Source organism: Pseudorca crassidens, chromosome 4 (genome assembly GCF_039906515.1).
Source record: "Pseudorca crassidens isolate mPseCra1 chromosome 4, mPseCra1.hap1, whole genome shotgun sequence".
Lineage (NCBI taxonomy): Eukaryota > Metazoa > Chordata > Mammalia > Artiodactyla > Delphinidae > Pseudorca > Pseudorca crassidens.
Genome location: NC_090299.1, coordinates 362,348 through 379,948, shown reverse-complemented (window position 1 = coordinate 379,948; position 17,601 = coordinate 362,348). Strand labels below are relative to the sequence as shown.

Below are 17,601 nucleotides of genomic sequence, written 5' to 3'. Positions count from 1 at the left end.
TTTGACCATTCGAAAAGTACAGCCCCGCTTAGCATGTGGGCTGGTGGTGGGACCTGGCTTATGGAGCCGTGGCTGGGTCTGTGCCTTCCCGTTAGGAGTGCAGTCTGGGTCCCTGTTGGTTTTGGATTTTAAAATTCATCGCATGTATTCACAGTTTCTGAATAAGAGGTCTTTTGTGTATCTTTTGTTAGATTTCTTCTTTAGTTATTGATGTGTTTGATTATTTTTAAATGGTATGTTCATTTTTTTTTCATCTTCTAAGGTTTTTAAGCGCTTTCATTGTACATCCTACGTTACTAGGTCAAGTTATCTTTGATTTGTGGTGGATTTGAACTTCCGTTTGTGTTTCTGGGCATCCCATTTTGAGGTATATGCACCGACTTTGGTCAGAAAGAAGTGTCCCCAGGCCCAGAAGGCCTCCTGGCCGCTCTGCCTTCAGAGCGTCTCCCCACCGGGCGCCACACCCCATGCGTGCCCACGGTCCAGCCTGCACCCCGAGTTCATAAAGACCGTCTTTGGAACTTCGCAGGTTGAAAATTTGCTGCTCAGTAACCAGGGGACCATTAAGCTGTGCGACTTCGGCAGTGCCACGACCATATCGCACTACCCGGACTACAGCTGGAGCGCCCAGCGCCGGGCCCTCGTGGAGGAGGAGGTGAGCGCGGGCCGGGGCGGGGGGCCCGGGAGGCCCGGGAGACACCCTCACTCACCGCACCCCACACCTGCTGTTTCTTCCTTGCCTTTTCTTGTTGCAGCGAAATGTGTAACATGAGATGTACCACCTTAGCCGCTTTTAAGCACGCGGTTCAGTGGCCTTCAGTGCTTTCACGTCTCCACGGCACCTCTGTCCTCTCCAGGACTTTTTCATTATCCCAAACGCAGCAATTTAAAAAATCACGTAAAAACCTACCTTCACAGGACATTGGGCAGCTCCCACGGGAGCCGCAGGGGAGACGGGTGGGCGTGCTCCGAACACGTGTGAGCAGGGGGCAGCGCTGGGCGGGCGCAGACACCCACGTTTGCGGCCGTGGCCAGGGGAGGGAGGGTGCCACCGTCGGCCCACGCACATAAGCAGCCCACGGAGGCTGCACAAGCAAAGAGAGCGATCCGAGATGGAGCCGGGTTCCGAAGAAGAGTGCTGGGTGGAGTCTCCGCCGGGCAGGTGTCTGTTCCTGGCTGCCCGCGCCCTGCTGTCCCTCGGGACCTGCGCTCCCAGTGGCGCGCCCACGTCTCGGGGCTGTAGACGCATTCCCTGCCCGGTGGTGGGCAGAATTGAGGGGGAGGAAAGCCTTGGCCGCGTGGGCTGGGGCCGGGCTGAGCCGCCTGGTGGGGCTCTGAGTCACGTTTCCCAGGGCGGATCCTCAGAGCTGCGCAGCCCTGCCCCCGCCCCACTCCCACACCTGGTGCCCCGAGCCCCCACCTGTTCGTTGTTGACGAGGACTCGTGGGCGCCATTCTCTTCACGGGTCACGGTTCTGTGTGTCCATGGTTGCTGTGGCACTGAAATGCCCCAGACATGCTTCGTGCTGGCCCCCGTGTTCCCTTGACCCCATCCTGGCAGGGCCCAGCCACAGAGCCGCTCGTGGGACCGCCCTGGGCCAGGGCTCTCGACGGGCGCCGACTGCCGCGGCACAGGGACCACCGTGCAATGTAGCGGCTATCACTCACCTGTGACTTTTCCTCTGATACGTTTGTGTCCTTTATTTAGATCACCAGGAACACGACTCCCATGTACAGGACGCCGGAGATCGTGGACTTGTACTCGAACTTCCCGATTGGCGAGAAGCAGGACATCTGGGTAAGGCCGCTCGCCCGCAGTGCATGGGCAGCCCCGCCACAGCTGGCGCAAGGCCCTGGGGCGCAGGCTCCAGCCTGCTGGTCCCCTCAGCCTCCCTTCTCTTTTCCTCTTGGCTTGTTCTTCCGTTTTTTCAACGGCCCTTGTGATGCTGTTAGCGGAGATGTGCTGACGGGGGTGTGGGGTCGGGGGGTGGGTAGCAGAGTGGGTGCAGGTGCTGCGTGGGCTTTGGGCCTGAGACAGGTCGCTCCTGCACCCTTGGACCTGAGCTCTCCTGGTCGGAGCCCCTTCACGGGGCCGGGGGTTCACGAAGCCACAGTTCACGTGGTCAGAAAGAGGACCTCCCAGATGGCCTTGCAGCTATATGCTGACCTGGTGGTGGCCAGAGCGATGGCCGGGCCCGATGCCTTGCAGGGGGCTTCAAAGTGAGGTCAGGCCACACACTTGGGGTGACCCTTCACATCTCCTGGAACATGTCCCATCGATGGAGGGCAGTCCCTGTATGCGGTGAGTGTGGGGCCTGGCTGAGCAGGTATCTGCTGACGCCTTGGTTCAGAGTCAGGCACAGAGCTCGGGGAGCATGGCGCCGTGCACATGGCACTGCTCCTGCCCGTCTCAGGTGTCCTGCGGCCTCTCTGGTGTCCCTAAGAGCAGGGACAGATGGCCCTGAACCCCCGCGCCTCGAGGCTCATGGTCTAGGCCCATCAGGCCCGAGTCCGGCCTCAGCCCCGCCGTGGATGTGAGTCCCTGTCCTAGGGGTAGGCGGAGACTCTTTGACACACATGAGCTGGTCAACCCCAGGTGGGCGCCCTCAGCCTGTCCCAGCCCAAGAACCACGTGCACGCACACATGCGGGAGTTGGAAGGCAGGTCGGGAGTTGGCGCTGGGGCTTGGCCTGGTCTGGGCCCAGAATGAGCTGCTCCCCCAACACACTGGTCGGGTTTGGTTCCCCATCATGTTCCCGTGGCTGGAGCTGTGGTGGAAACATGGCGGGGACACTGACGTTTGGCTTCAGTGCCGACCCCGTGGAGCCTCGACAGCCCCCAGATTCACCCCCGGCGCTCACGTCAGCCCAGAGAAGCATGGTGGGGGCACCCTCCTTGCAGTCGCCTGGCCACATGCCCCTCTGCACAGCCGGCCGGCCGGTAGATCCCCACACTGGGCTGTAGGAACTTTGCATCTTGGAAGGACCTTTTGATCAGAGCGTGAAGGGTTGGAGTTTGTTGGCCGCTCTGACTGGGATGGTCTCTGTGCCTGGCAAGCGTGGACCGCGACCAGATGGGCGGGGGCGCAGGTGAGACTCGACAGGCCTTGCCCATCTCCTGCAGGCCCTGGGCTGCATCCTGTACCTGCTCTGCTTCGGGCAGCACCCGTTTGAGGACGGGGCGAAGCTCCGCATCGTCAACGGCAAGTACGCGATCCCTGCCGACGACACACGCTACTCCGTGTTCCACGGCCTCATCCGTAAGTCCCACCTGCCGACGTCCCCTGCACCCCTGTGAACACACGTCCTGAGTGGCTGCTCCGGTGATTTTGTTCCTCACGCTGTCATCCCTCGCTTGCTTTTAAAATCAGTACCGTAAGCAAAACGCAGGGCCTCCGGGGTCCCTAGCCCCTGCAGAGCAGGTGGTGCTTGCTCCCCAGGAGCCCGGCCTCGGCGCCCGCGGGACGAGCACACGCTGCCTCTGCCCTAGGTGCCACGCTCAGGGTCAATCCTGAGGAGCGGCTGTCCATCACGGAGCTGGTGAGCCAGCTCCAGGAGATCGCGGCCGCCCGCAACGTGAACCCCAAGTCGCCCATCACCGAGGTAGGCCTCCGCGTGCTGCTCGTGGTCCCACCGTCTCGACGTCGCCATAGAGCCCGGCTCCCCGGGCGCTCACGGCCCCCACGCAGGGGGGAGCCCCCAGGCAGCGGGGTCGCCTGAGGAGAAGTGTGCCGCCATGTGGGGTCTCCGGAGTTCGAAGCAGAGCCGGGGGCCGGGCAGGGGATGGGAGCGGACCCGGATGTCCAGTATGTGCGGTTCATAGAGGCTGGAAGCCGTCAGAGGTCAGCCTGGGCTGCCCAGTGGCCTTTACAGAAAATGTGTGCCCCTGGCAGGGGCAGAGGCTCGGGTGGCGCAGCGAGGGCCGTAATCCAGGGGCAGCCAGTCTGCGCGTGTGCCGCTGGCCCTGCTCCGCGGCGTGGGCAGAGATGCCCATGGAACAGCGCAGGCCGCTGGGCAGTGGGGCTCGTGAGCACGTTGTGCTCTTAGCGCTTCTAGAACCCAGGGCCCGCGGGTCAGACGTTAAACCCCTTCTGTAGGGTTCTTCTGCCCGGGGCCTCGCGGGGAGAGAAGCCAGTCCCCCACGGGGCAGCACGGGCACACAGGCCCCGACAGACTCTGAAACCAGGAGAGCACCGCGTAGGAGACTGGGCTGAATCCACAAATGGGTGTGTGGGGAAGGACTCAGCAGAACCAGAGGCAGCAACGCGTCCTCCGACGAGCCTCGGGGCGCGTTCCCTGGAACTTTGGAGGAGGTGTGGCGGCCTGCAGTCGCTTTGGGAGAGGCTGTGTGCTGTCACGTAGCTGATGAAACCACAGAACTGGGGGTTTGTGAGGAAAAGACACGGTCGGTCTAGCAGACACACCTGCTTCACGCCAGCGTGTGTGTTACTTGTAAGGCTCCATGGAGCGTTCCCGTTAACACTGGCCGCCTCCGGTGCACCACAGGGCACAGAATCCACACCACGTGTATCTCGTTGCTGAGCCTAACGTGGTAAAACGTTAACCCGATGAAAAGAACGTTTCTTAAAACCCCACGAGAAACCGCAAAGCGCCTTCTATGTAACTTATGAACAGAGCGGCCGTGCAGCTACACGTGCCTAAAGTGGGACGAGTGTGAGGCCGGCACTCGAATGCGGCTCAGCCCAGCACCGACGTCCCAGGGTCGGCCGAGCCCGTCACCAGGGGTGCCACAAGTCTCCGCAAAGTGTTTGGTGTCATTGCGGCAGGCGGCGCCGGCCCCGGGCTTGGCCCGTGGGAGATGGTGCCTCGCTGTGCAGCCTGCGGCCCCGCTGCTTGGCGGCGCCCCACCCGGCTCCTGTGTCGACAGCAGAGCCTGTGGCCTTGGCGGCTGGGGGCGTTCACGGCTGCCGCCTCTGTTAAGGCGATGGAGCCGTGCGCCCGGGCGACCCCGAGGATCAGCCCTGGGGTTGAGACTCTGGGAGGTTCCTTCGTGGCTTTTGTAGTAAATAGGTGGAGGAGGGTGGACTTGGGGGGCGATGTGCCCCAAACGCGGGCGCCATGCGCTGTGCCTGACCTGCGTTGGGATCCTTACAGCTCCTGGAGCAGAACGGAGGCTACGGGCACGCGGCCCCTCCTGGGGGCTCCGCAGGCAGCGGCTGCGGTGGAGGTGAGTACTCCTCGCGTCTGCCGCGCGCTGGGCGCCCGGTCTTGCTCTTGCGGGCTTGGGGCCCGGCAGCGAGAGGCAGACTGCACGTCTGGGGTCCCCAGGACCAGTCTCAGGTTCATGGCTCCCTAGCGCCCCGAGAACTCAGCGGGGCTTCCACTCGGGCTGCAGTTTAGAACAAGGAAGGAGGACAGAGACCGAGGGCTGGCTGTCCCCTCCCTGTGCTGTCAGGGCAGCCCGGGTCCTCCGAGCCCCGGCCCCTGGCCCACAGAGCTGTGGGGTGACTGCCTGTGTGGCCGCCTCGGCCTCTGGCCCCTCAGGGACCTAGCTGCCCCCACAAGTCACTGGTGAGCACAGCCCCTGCCCAGGTGGATGGGGGTGCACCTTCCACGGCCAGCCCACAGCGACCATGAGGGTGGGCACATCGGGAACGGGTATGTGAGGAAATAGAGCAGCCGTGCGGGGGGCCTGGGGCCGGGGGCCAGAGGGTCCGAGTCCGCGGGTTGAGAAGAGGGACTCAGATGGGGAGACAGTTCTGGCAGCAGGAGAAGTGGGGCTGGTGTGCTTTTCTCATGACTCGGGCGTGTTTGCTGAGAGGTTCGCGCTCCGATCGTCCGGCATGCTGGGCGGGTCTGGGCGCCCAGTGCTGATGCAACATGGTGTGTACCGGAGGTGGGCTGCAGCCAGGGCTCAGCACCCCGGCCCGGGAAGCTTCCAGGAGTCCTGCCAGGACCTGCCTCCGCCCTGTGCCCCCGGGGCCACTGCCCACCTCACAGTTGGGGCACGGAGCCCACCTCCCAGGTCCTCCCGCAGCTCTCGGCCCCGGGGGTCCCTCGGCAGCTGGCCAGCCCGTGTCCTGGCCCCTTGCCCACCAGTGCTGTGGGGCCACCTCGAGGCCAGCCCGTGTCCTGGCCCCTTGCCCACCAGTGCTGTGGGGCCACCTCGGGGTGCCGAGACGAGACCACACCGCACGCGCGCGGGGCGCCCGGCGAAGGCGTCACTCAGGCAGGGCCTGGGCGGCGGAGAGGCCGCAGACCGCCCCCGCTGTCTGCGCCTCCACAGCCACTGCTGCAGCCCGCACCCCAGGGCCCTGGGGTCTCGGGGCCTTCGTGGGCCACCACTCCGGTGTCATCAGGGCGGCGGCCAGGAGGCCGCTCCCCCGCAGACCCACTGAGCTGCGGCTCCCGTGGCCTTTCTGTGCCCGGCTGGGGCCACCTGCACGGCCCTGCTCCCGCGCTCTCACCTGCGCCGTGCGTCTGCGGCCTCTGTGTGTGCCGGCGTGTCCGTACCTCGGGGACAGGCCGGTGGCCCTGGCTGGGCCCTGGCACGTGTCTGTCAGTGACGAGGTCCCTGATGGTGTCCAGCGAGCGCTCAGAGTGGGGTGAACGTCCTGGAGCCGGGGACGCCCACGGGCGCCCAGAGGCTCCGGCCCGCTGATGGTGTCCAGGTCCTGCCCTCGCGAGCGGGCCCGGGGTGCCTGGTTGCGGAGCGCTGGTGGCTGGGTCGGGGACGCGTGGCCGCTGCAGGTGCTGGTGGCTCTGGCGGGCCCTGCCACATCCTAAGGCTTGTCTCTGTTTGCAGGCCTGGTGGTCGCCGAGTACGACCAGCCCTATGGCGGGTTCCTGGACATCCTGCGGGGCGGCACCGAGCGCCTCTTCACCAACATCAAGGACACCTCCTCCAAGGTCATCCAGTCCGTTGCCAAGTGAGTCGAGGGCGCACAGGCTCGTGGGTTCTCCGCAGTGAGCTTTCGGAACCCTGGGTGCGGCCCTGCCTGCACGCCTGGCTGAACCCCAGGTGGGGCCGTGGGTGAGCGGCCCGTGCTCAGCGCCAGCCTGGCCCCCCTGCGTGGGCTCAGCCATCGGTCCCTGGCTGCGCTTCTGCCCCCTCAGTGGAGGGAGCACGGTGGGAAAGCAGACGCGCTGGCTCCGGGCCACATCCCCCCCCCCCGAGGGGGGCCCTGTCCACGGCGACCGCGGCCACAGTACACGACCTGTTCGTGCTGTCCTCCGAGCGGTCTCGGCTTTGACCAGGGAGTTTCCGGGAGCGTTGGGGGTTACCTCTGGCATGTCACCTGCCTCGTCCAGCGACAGGGGCAGTGTGTTCGTCGTGTCTTTGAGCCCCGTGTGGGCCTTGGCCTCATTTTTTTTGTGCCGTGATCATTGTTTTGTGTCCGCAACTGTTGGCGACACAGGCAACAGCCCACGTGTTTGTGCACTAGTGTGCCCACGTGTGAGCATGTGTGTGCATGGGAGCACACGTGTGTTGTGTGAGAGAGCTAGCGTGTGCGTGCACACGTGTGTGTTCTGCTGTCGGTGGGCTCCGGGGCCCCCGTGTGCTTTGCCTCTGATGTGGCCTTGCGTGCCGAGAAGACACTCAATTCCCACCGAGCGCAGGGCTCCGGCAGTGCAGGGCGCCTGCTCGCACCTGTGTCTGTGGCCCTTTGCAGCATCCCGGGCTGCACCTCGTGGCTGGCGGAGGGTCAGATGCACACCTGTGCATTCATGGCGCCCGGCTCTCCGGAGCCCTGTCCACGGAGACGGAAGCAGCCATGTGGGCCGAGGCTCTGGGTGCGAGGGCCAGAGGGTCCCGGACGGGGCGTGGGTGGGCGGAGGTGACTGCTCGGGCTTACCTATCACCTGCCCGTGGTGTTCCTGCAGCCTCGCTCCCAGGGCGGGGTGATCTCGTGTTACAGCGCTGAGCAGGCAGCTCTGTGTGCGTGTGGCCGCACCCCGGCCCGCGGCCGTCCCCATGCTTTCTGCTGACTGGGGAGACGTCAGGGCAGCGGGTCCCACGGCCCCACTCGTGTCCTCCCATCTTCCTCCCAGCGGGGCTCATCATGGGGTCTCGGGGCTGACCCGGGCTGGAATGGCAGACCCGGCAACAACGAACGGGATGTGAGAGAAGCCACTCGGCCTCGCCCAAGGAAAGAAACCAAGTTCCCACACGGCTGAGACGCCATCTCCCCCACCCTCCCCACCCCCCCAGGTCTCTAATGGGCCCAGCGTCCCTGGCCTCGGGGGAGGCTGCCCCAGCCTCTGCACCCGGAACCATGAGGACGGGCGCCTGGGGTTTGGGGAGGTGCGTGCTGGGCATCACGTGCCTGCTCGTGTCCAGAAAAGCAGAGTCTCGGGTGAATGGCTGGGCCTGAGAGTTGCCTGTGAGGGTGGGGGTGACGGGGCTCCGCCCGGATTTAGCTGCCTTCACGCCCGACTCGACTCACTGACGGGCCTCAGGCTGATGGTACAGCCAGGCCACGCGGTGGCCACACGCACCCGAGGGCAGGTCCTCGCAGGAGTAGGGGCGGGGCTTTCCTAGAGTAAGAGGAAAGGTGCGTGCGCCGGGTCCCACGACCACCCCCAGGGTCCCGAATCTCCGGAGGACACGTGAGACCCGCTGGCGAGCGGCCCTCGTAGCTGCGAGTTGTTTCAAAGAAAGGACACAGCTCAGCTCCCCGTGGAGTCATGGACAGACAGATGGACACACTGAATTCCCAGCCGAGCTGCGAGGCCGGGCCCCAGAGACGTGGGGCTGCCCATGGGGCACTTGAGCCCTCGGCTCCCCAGGCTGCAGGTCTCCGCATGGACCCCGTTTTCTCCAGGCATTTGGGGCGTATGGCCACTCCTGTCAGTCGTGAGAACGGGCAGCGCCCTCCTGCTCTCGCCAGACGCCTGCCGGGGCTAGCCTTGCCTACAGCCCCTCTGAGGACCAGGGTCAGCCTGGGTACCGCCTTTCGCCCAGGACGCCTGCTGGAAGTGAAAGAAGTCTGTGAGGCCCTGTGTTTGTGAAGTTGGTTTAGAAATACCAGTGTGAGCTCATTCGTTTTGGGACTCCCCCATGAGAAGGCCCAGGAACGGTGACAGCCCCGGCCCAGGACTGTGACCTGTAACTGCCCTTCCGACAGAAGGGACCCCGGGTCTTCCCTGAAAGCAGGGAGGCCACCCCACACTGCCATCCCCGTCACGGGGAAGGACCCAGACACGGGGTCCTGCTCTCAAAGGCTGCTGGCTGGAGCGGGGGAGCATCCCAGCAGCGACAGGCTTGCACACGTGCAGCGAACGCTTCCTGTTCTTTGTTCCCCACATCCACAAATGAGCAGAAGATCCACACGGAAGCGGCCTTCCCCCTGCAGGGTCAGAGGCGCAGCGGCCACGGTGCTTGAGCTCCCTGAGGGGGTCCTCCAGGCGGAGCCCCGTGTGCTGGGCTTCAGGCCTGCCACAGGAAGGTCCAGATGGGGCCTGGTGATGGAGACCCTTCAGGGCCACTGCCAGCCCCTCGGCCGCAGGCAGGACCTTCATCTCAGGGTATGTGGGCCCAGGAGTCCCAGGGCCTATCCGGAGGAGGACCGTCCCTGCGTGTGCAGCCTGTCCCACGTGGCCTCCAAGAGGCATGGCTGGCTTGTGGGCCTGACCCTGAGCCCTCACCTGTCTGTGGTCTCATTTGTTTCTCACCAGTTTTAGGTCAGACCCTACACGTCCACATGTCCTAGAGCCCCCGTGCCAGGTCTTCACAGACGCCCCCACCAGGCTCCCCGGGTTCCCAGCCTGGCGGTGTCTGCACTCTCAGTGTTGACCTGCCCCACCCCCGCCACTGCCACGGGGGCTCCGGCCCCTCCTCAGGGACAGCGGGGTGGGTGGCCAGGCCCCGCCAGCTTCCCCAGCACTAGGTATCCCACGTGGAGCCTGTGGCCTGTGGGCCTGGGGACGCGAACCTCTGGCCGCGGGTCCCTGTGAACTGCTGCTCTTTTCCTCCTCTCTTTTTCCTGTTGGGTGTTTGTTTTTCTTACTGATTTTACGTTACATTCTAGAGACTAGCTTTTTCATACAGGGTAAACACAGCAAATGCCTTCTTGTCTGTTGCTCGTTTTAATTAAAACACGAGTTTTTCACAGTTCCCTTTCCGTCTTTTGTCTTCTCGTTTAGGAAGCCTTTCGTGCCCCAAGTTGTAAATAGATCAGACCTGATTTAAAACACATCTTAGGGACTTCCCTGGCGGTCCAGTGCTTAGGACTCCGTGCTTTCACTGCTGAGGGCCCGGGTTCGATCCCTGGTCAGGGAACCAAGATCCCACAAGCCACGCAGCGTGGCAGAAAAAACACACACCCCTTTTAAATGTCTGAATGTATTGTAAGTGTACCTTTTAATGCTTGGTTGGCGCACATCTGGCTTTTTGATCCACCTGGACGTCCTTCTGGGGACTGCTCTCGATTCTTGCTCACTTCCCCCGACCGGAGCAGCCCCTCTGCCGCCGACCAAGCTGGGCGCTGTCCCGGCTCGTCCTGCGAGCCCCTCGCGGCCCCGCGCGCTGCTGTCTGGGCGACAGGCCTTCCCCCCTCCCCCCAGGAGCGCTGGCCGTCCTCACCCCTCTGCTCCCGCACGGGAATTCTGGAGTAAACCTGCCCGGTTGCCCGTGCGGCCGTTGAGGGCGTAGTGCTTTGTCTACTTCATGGGCAGTTTGGGGACAGTCGGTCTCCATGGTGCTGACTCTTCTGCTGGCCGTGCGGGGCGGGCGGGGGGTGTTCCCGCGGCAGCGCGGCTGACCCCTGGCCCGGCCTGGCCTGCGGAGGGCACCGCGTGCAGCCCCCGCACCCTGCTGGCACTGACGACCGAAACAGGAGACAGGTGGGGAAGCGCGCCGTCTTTACGCTTAGGAGAATTTGTATCGTGAAGGTCGCGTTGCTCCTCAGTTAATCTATGAATTCTTTGCAATAAAAATAAAAGTCCTGATGTCGTTTCCACAGATTTCAATCTCAAAATGCACGTGTAAGTTATCCAGAATGGCCGGCGATGTTTTTAAAAATAAGAAGAGGCAAACTCTGTTCTTTACCAATTTTTTTCAAACATCTGTTGTGTTGTTACAAGCGTTTAGACTCACGCTTGACATGTACTTAGGTAGGGATAGTATGAAACACGAAATGTCAGTCTAAAAGAAAATAACAGACCAACGGGTCTGTGTTGCTGAGACCATGGGGAGCTGTGTAGAAGAAGAGAAAATTGGGTCCCGTCTAATAACAGCCAAATGCAGTAGCTCTGATTTGTTAAAAGATCTAGTTGTGAAAAGCAATTTCTTAGGAAAAACTAATAAAATATAGAGGAACATTTTTATAACACCAGAGTAAGGAAGATATCTTAAACGTGAAAAAATATATATAAGCCATGGAGAAAATGGTTAATAAATTTAACTAACTTAAAAATTCTCTGTTCCTTGAAAAAACACGTTTCTTTAACAGAAAGATGTGGCACTGATTGGGAGTAAATAGGTTCAAACTATGTAACTCACAAAACGAATAGTATCCGTTATATACAGTGGATTATGAAAATTAATAGGAAAACGGAAAAACGCATAAAGGAAATTAACAGAGGACAAACTATGAATAAACTACAAGGAGATGCTCAGCTTCATGTTACTTTGTAGATAGCATCGTTGGGTCATATGTTTTGATCCACTCTGACAAGCCCTGTGTTGATTGGTGTATTTAGACCATTGGTGCTTAAAGTGTTTATTGGTACACAGGCCGACCCCGCTTTACTGCACTTAGAACGCAGTGAGGGTCTGTGGCCGCCCTGCGTCAAGCGAGTCTGTCGGCACCTTTTTCCAACAGCGTCTGCTCACCTTGTGTCTCTGTGTCCCGTTTTGGTAATTCTTGAAGTACTTCAAACATTTGCTCATTATTGTATTTGTTATGGGATCTGTAATCAGTGCTCTTTGATGTTACTGCTGAGACTCACTGGAGGCTCAGACAATGGGTAGCATTTCTTAGCAATAAAGCATTTTTAATTAAAGGGATGGGCACTGTCTTTTGGGCATAACACTGTTGCATTAATAGGCCACAGTGTTGCGTAAACGTAGCGTTTAGACGCGCTGGGAACCAAAACGTCCGTCCGCATGGCCCCTTTGCTTCACTGCACAGGGCTGCAGCCGAGCCCGCAGTGTCTCTGCGGCACCTGGGGTTGGATTAATAGCCTCCCTATTTGTTACTGTTTTCTAGTCTTCGCCGTTGTTCTTTGGTGCTTTTTTGTCTTCCACTCTTTTCCTATCTTCTGTGGTTTCAATTGAGCATTTTATATGATCCCTTTTCTCTCCTTTCGACCTTATCAGTTATACTTCTTCTGCTGTTTTCAGTGGTCTCCCTAGAGTGTGCCCATTTACCAGCTAACCCAAGTTCACTTTCAAATAGCATATTATCACTTCCCAGGCAGTGGGTGTGCTTCATAATGCCACAGAAATCCTAATTCCTTTCTCCTGGCTCTCGTATCATTGTTGTTCATTTCACTTGTACACAGGCACGTTGGAGTATGTGTGTCTATACGTGAAATATGTACATAGGCATACCTATCGGGTGTATTGTTGCCATTATTATTTTGAACAAACTTATTAGATAAATTAAAAATAAGAAAAATAAACATCTTTATTTTACTTTCACTTATTTCTTCTTTGATGCTCTTCCTTTCCTTAGTAGATCTGAGTTTCCGACCTTTATCGTTTTCCTTCTTTCTAAGGAACTTTTTTTTAACATTTCTAGAAGGTAGATCTACTGGCAACAAATTCCCCCAATTTCTCTCTGAGAAAGTCTTTACTTCTCACTTCTGGAGGATAATTTCTCAGGGTACAGAATCCTGGGCTGCTGGTTTTTCTCTCAACACTGTAAATATCTCGCTTCACTCTTTGCTTGCATGGTTTCTAAGGAGAGGTCAGATGTGATTCTTATCTCAGTTCCCCTGTAGGTAGTGTCCCCCTCCCCTCCCACCCCCCAGGTCCTTTGGGATTTTTTTCTTTATCTTTGATTCTCTCTAAGTTGAAACCGACATGCCCAGGTGTAATTACTCTGGCATTTGTCCTGCTGGGTGTTCTCTGGGCTTCCTGGATCTGTGGTTTGGTGTCTGACATTGATTTGGGGAAACTCTCAGTTAAAATGTTTCAGTATTTCTTCTGTTCTTCCCTCTCTTCTCCTTCTGGATTCCCCATTGTGTCACACCTTCGCCCCACAGGCCTTAGATGTTCTGTTCTTTCAGCCTTTTCCCTTTGCTTTTGGGTTTTCAGGGACTCTGTCGAGATGTCCTTTCGCTCAGAGGTTCCTTCCTCAGCCGTGTCCACTCTAATCAGCCCGTCAAAGGCAGCCTTCATTTCTGCTGCAGGGCTCTGATCTCTGGCGTTTCTTTTCGGCTCTTCCTTAGGATTTCCACCTCTCTGCTCACATTCCCCTCATGTCCTGCATGCTGTCTACTTTACCCATTAGAGCCCTCGGCACGCTGACCACTGTTGTTTTCAGTCCCTGTCTGATAATCCCAGCATCCTGGCACATCTGGCTCTGAGCGTGCTCTGTCTCTTCAGATTCTGCTTTTTGCCTCCCATGTGCCTTGTAATTTTTTCTCATTAGCCAGACATTTTGTACTGGGTCAGAAAACTCTGTCTTCCATTTTTGTTGTCATCTCTCTCCCAAACCAGCTCCTTATGTCCCACCTTCTGGTAGTAAGAGAATTAAAGACCCTTCCGATCGGGACCCCCGCCTCTCCACCCCTTGCAGTTTATAATTTCTCATCCACCTCTTAGGTAGATGTCAGCTCCACACGTGCCCACATGTGCATGCACGCAGTCACCCAGGTACACACGTGCACACTGACACGTGCACGTACGGTGTCCCCGGGAGCTGCAGCCTGAGCGGTGAGGGCCACCCCCCACACACCCCGGCCTCTCAGGGACTTGCTTCTGTTTAAGCTCTTGTGAGTTAACCGTAGACATTTCCTATAATAACCAAGTGCCCTTTTGTTTTTAATTCCAGTTATGCGAAGGGAGATTTGGATCTTTCTTACATCACGTCCAGAATTGCAGGTGCGTTTTTTTGCCAGCTTTAACTAAGGATGAACTTCTGGCGCTCTCCTGTGTGAGGGTGGTGCGTGGGATTCTGGCCTCTTGGGCAGCCACTCCCTTGCCCGAGATGTGGCCTAGGGTGTCCACCCCTGCATCCAGTGTGCCTCTAGGCCCTGCGGTGGATAACGCCAGTGTCAACCCAGCTTCTCCCCTGGTCTGGAACCTTCTGAAACGCTGAGGTCATGAGGGAGATAATGCGAGGCCACACATACTAAAATGTGGGTCTCCAGGCAGAAACCACAGTCCAGACGCTTGGGGAGCTCCTGTGGCGCTTCAGGCTCTGCGGCAGAAGCTGCGTCTCAGGAGGGTCTCGGGCCACCATCTGGGGATCCCAGAGGATCTGACGGGCGGTGGGGCGGGGCTTGTAGGCCACTGCTCCGCCCCTTCTCAGGACTCACTGTACCTTCGGGTCAGCGGCCACGAGGAGCAGGCCCCCCGTGTGCCCGAGCATCTGGCCTGTGGTTGTAGAGGTTGCGGGGGCTCCTCTCTTGCAGTGATGTCATTCCCGGCGGAAGGTGTGGAGTCGGCCATCAAGAACAACATCGAAGACGTGAGGTTGTTTCTGGACGCGAAGCACCCGGGCCGCTACGCTGTCTACAACCTGTCCCTGAGGACGTACCGGGCCTCTAAGTTCCACAACCGGGTGAGCACGGGCTGTGGCTTCGCTCAGCCTCGTGTGGCGCTGGTCCTCCCCTGACACTGCGCAGAAGGGGCAGGGTCTTGAGGATCGCTGAGCCTGAGGTGCCTCCAGAGGGAACGCGAGACCACGCAGTTTCCTTGGCGGATAAACGCTCGGGACGTGGATGCTTTTTACAGTGTTTATACTGACCCTGAGCGCAGACAGGGCGGGTGCTGCGCTCCTTCTGCCACGTCTGCCAGAGCCTGGCTCCCGAGTCCTGTCGCGCGCCTGGGGGGCGGGGGGCGGCGCTTGGTTTGGGGGTGGTGGGGTGCTTTGGGTGGGGCCCGTGTGTCTGCGCCCCGGCTGGCGAGCTGCCCTCTCTGCAGGTCTCCGAGTGTGGCTGGGCAGCCCGACGGGCCCCGAGCCTCCGTAGCCTGTACAGCCTCTGCAGGAACATGCACGCCTGGCTGCGCCAGGACCCCGGGAACGTCTGCGTGGTGCACTGCGTGGTGAGCAAGCTGCCCCGCCCTGGGACACTCAGGGGACAGAGGGGACGTGCAGAGGGTCAGGCGGGGGCGGCCGGGTGTCCCGAGTGGTGACCCCGACGCCCACCACTCCCGGGAGCAGCAGTTCTGCCCTGGGGTCTGCGGCAGGCGGCTCCTGGCACCTTCTGTGGGTCACGGCCGGGTCCCTGGCAACAGGGGCTTCTGGCAGAAGACCGTCCTCACTGAGGGTCCCCCCCACCCCTTTTATGGAAGGTGCGGGCCCCCTCGTGGCAGCACCCACGTACGGAGGCCAGCCTGCCTCCTGGGACCCCGTCTCTGAGCCCACCCTGGGGCTGAGGGTTTGTGGGTATCACACCCAGTGGGGCACCTGCCAGAACCCACCCTCGACCGTCAGTACTGCCGTCCTGGTGTGGGTGACCATCATACCAAGGGTGGCGCTGCAGAGGGTTCGCGAGGGTGAACATGGACGTGCCGAGCGCTGAGGTCGGGTGGGGACCAAGGTCAGGTGGGGACCCTGACAGAGCAGCACGTGCCCGGCCGCCTCGTGCCTTCTGCTGCGGAGCCTGTATTCTCTCCGCTCCCTGAGTTCTCACCTCATCAGGTGGGTTTTCCTAAGTTCCCTGATGAGCCCCGGCCCCAGGCGCAGGCCCTGACTGTCCTGGGGGAGTGAGTGCCGCCTGAGCCTGTCCCGTGCATCTGCCCTAGGACGGGAGGGCCGCCTCTGCCGTGGCCGTCTGCTCCTTCCTGTGCTTCTGCCGGCTCTTCAGCACCGCAGAGGCCGCCGTGTACATGTTCAGTATGAAGCGCTGCCCGCCGGGCATCTGGCCGTCCCACAAAAGGTATGGCGTCCACCGTGGGGCCTGGGTGCGGCGTCACCGTGGCCAGGCCGTAGCTGTGGGTGCTGGGAGACGGCAGGGTTTCACGCGGGTGTGGACCTCGGTGTTGGGTGGAGCACGGGCCCGCCTGCGCAGTCGGGGCAGCCGCGCCTCTGCCCTGTCGGGGCTCCGGAGCAGCGGGGCTGCGCCTCTGCCCGGGGCCTGGGCGCCAACCTTCCTAGCGCGTGAGGCCACTTGCTCGCTGGCGATGGGGCAGCCCCTGGGTGCCACCTCTGCACACGTGGCCCAGTGGCTCCATTCGGCAGGGAAGGTGGCATCTGGGAGCTGTGTGGCAGCACCGCCTCCGCCGTGCGTCCTCCATGTCAGGGTCCGTGAGACACAGCTTCTAGGCTGTCTCTGCTGACGACTTACAGGGAATGGTTTCCCAGGGCTGCAGCTGGCCACCGCCCACCCCCTGCCCCCTGGGGCCACTGCCTGCTCCCAGACCGCCTTCCCCACTTCCATCCACCTTGCAGTGAGGGGGGAGCCTCACGCTCAGGCCTGAGGAGTTGCTCACTCCCGTCGGGTACTGGGGGAGTATCTCCTTCCTCTGTGGGGAGGGCCTTGGCGTGAACAACACAGGGCCCGAGAGTGGGGAGAGCCGGGGCCGCCTGGGCCCTGCTGCCTCCCTCCCCTGCCCTGGCAGGGAGATCGAGAAGGCGTCCAGGCCAGTGAGGGGCCGTTGTGGTCATTCCTCCCGCTCGGGATGGCTGCACTGCCTCGATGGCGGTGTGGGGTGGTTGACCCACTCCTGCTTGTGAGACCCACCCCACTGGCTCGCTGCCCAGGGGCAGGGTGTACCCCGAGACAGCTGGCACGCTGTCGTGTCTTCTGTGTGGCTCGGGGTGGGGCGGGGCGGGGCGGGCCTGTCCATCGTGCAGAAGGCGTGGCAGAGCAAGGGCTGCGCCGCCGAGCATGGGTGACAGGCTGCCGACCCTTTCAGCATGTCACCTTCCGTAATCTGGGCACACCCGGGGTTCCCAAACTGTGCCTGCAGCTTGGGGTGCCGCTCGGGAGCGCTCAGAGTCGGGGGTCAGAGCCAGCAGAGTATCGTTGTTGCCGGTCTGTGCCTGGCCCCAGGGCCCCCAGCAGACCCCAGGCTGCTTCCTTGGAGACGTGCAGATGTAGAGAGCGTCATCCCCCGCCCGGCCCAACAGCTTATAGAAGAGCGGTGCCCACTTCAGATGCATGACTTTTCAAACCTGTTGGAGAAGAGCCATCGGCTCACTCCCAGTCCAAGGAGGGACAGGCGCCCACCCACAGGGCGCTCGGCGGGGGGTGGTCTGTGCCCTGCAGGACAGGTCAGAGGGGGAGGCCGCTGCTCAGGGGGCACGAGGTCATCTCCTGGGGACATACGGATGAAGCAGCCTTCGCATGAGACTCGGAACCGTGATGGGACGTCTGGAGTTGCTGGTCGCTGGTCTGCGCGTCCAAGACTCTGATGACAGGGGTGGGGGTGGGAGGGAGCAAGGAAGACCCAAACGGAGAGGGCCGCGACCTCGGAGGGGTCTGTAGATGTCCTTCATCGGAACACGCGTCAGGCCATCTCA

The 17,601-nt window shown here is 60.7% G+C and overlaps 1 protein-coding gene across 4 annotated transcripts in view; it reads left to right on the top strand.

The window, feature by feature from the left end:
* Positions 1-17,601, top strand: part of GAK (cyclin G associated kinase) — a 49,609-nt gene that overhangs the window by 15,436 nt on the left and 16,572 nt on the right. For all 4 annotated transcript variants that reach the window (XM_067734787.1, XM_067734785.1, XM_067734784.1 and 1 more), the window contains exons 6-15: positions 530-655; positions 1,708-1,797; positions 3,123-3,258; positions 3,489-3,601; positions 5,114-5,186; positions 6,765-6,888; positions 13,963-14,012; positions 14,546-14,694; positions 15,057-15,179; positions 15,882-16,015. In XM_067734787.1, the coding sequence (XP_067590888.1) occupies positions 530-655; positions 1,708-1,797; positions 3,123-3,258; positions 3,489-3,601; positions 5,114-5,186; positions 6,765-6,888; positions 13,963-14,012; positions 14,546-14,694; positions 15,057-15,179; positions 15,882-16,015 (1,118 nt within the window). The remainder of the gene's footprint in view (positions 1-529; positions 656-1,707; positions 1,798-3,122; positions 3,259-3,488; positions 3,602-5,113; positions 5,187-6,764; positions 6,889-13,962; positions 14,013-14,545; positions 14,695-15,056; positions 15,180-15,881; positions 16,016-17,601) is intronic.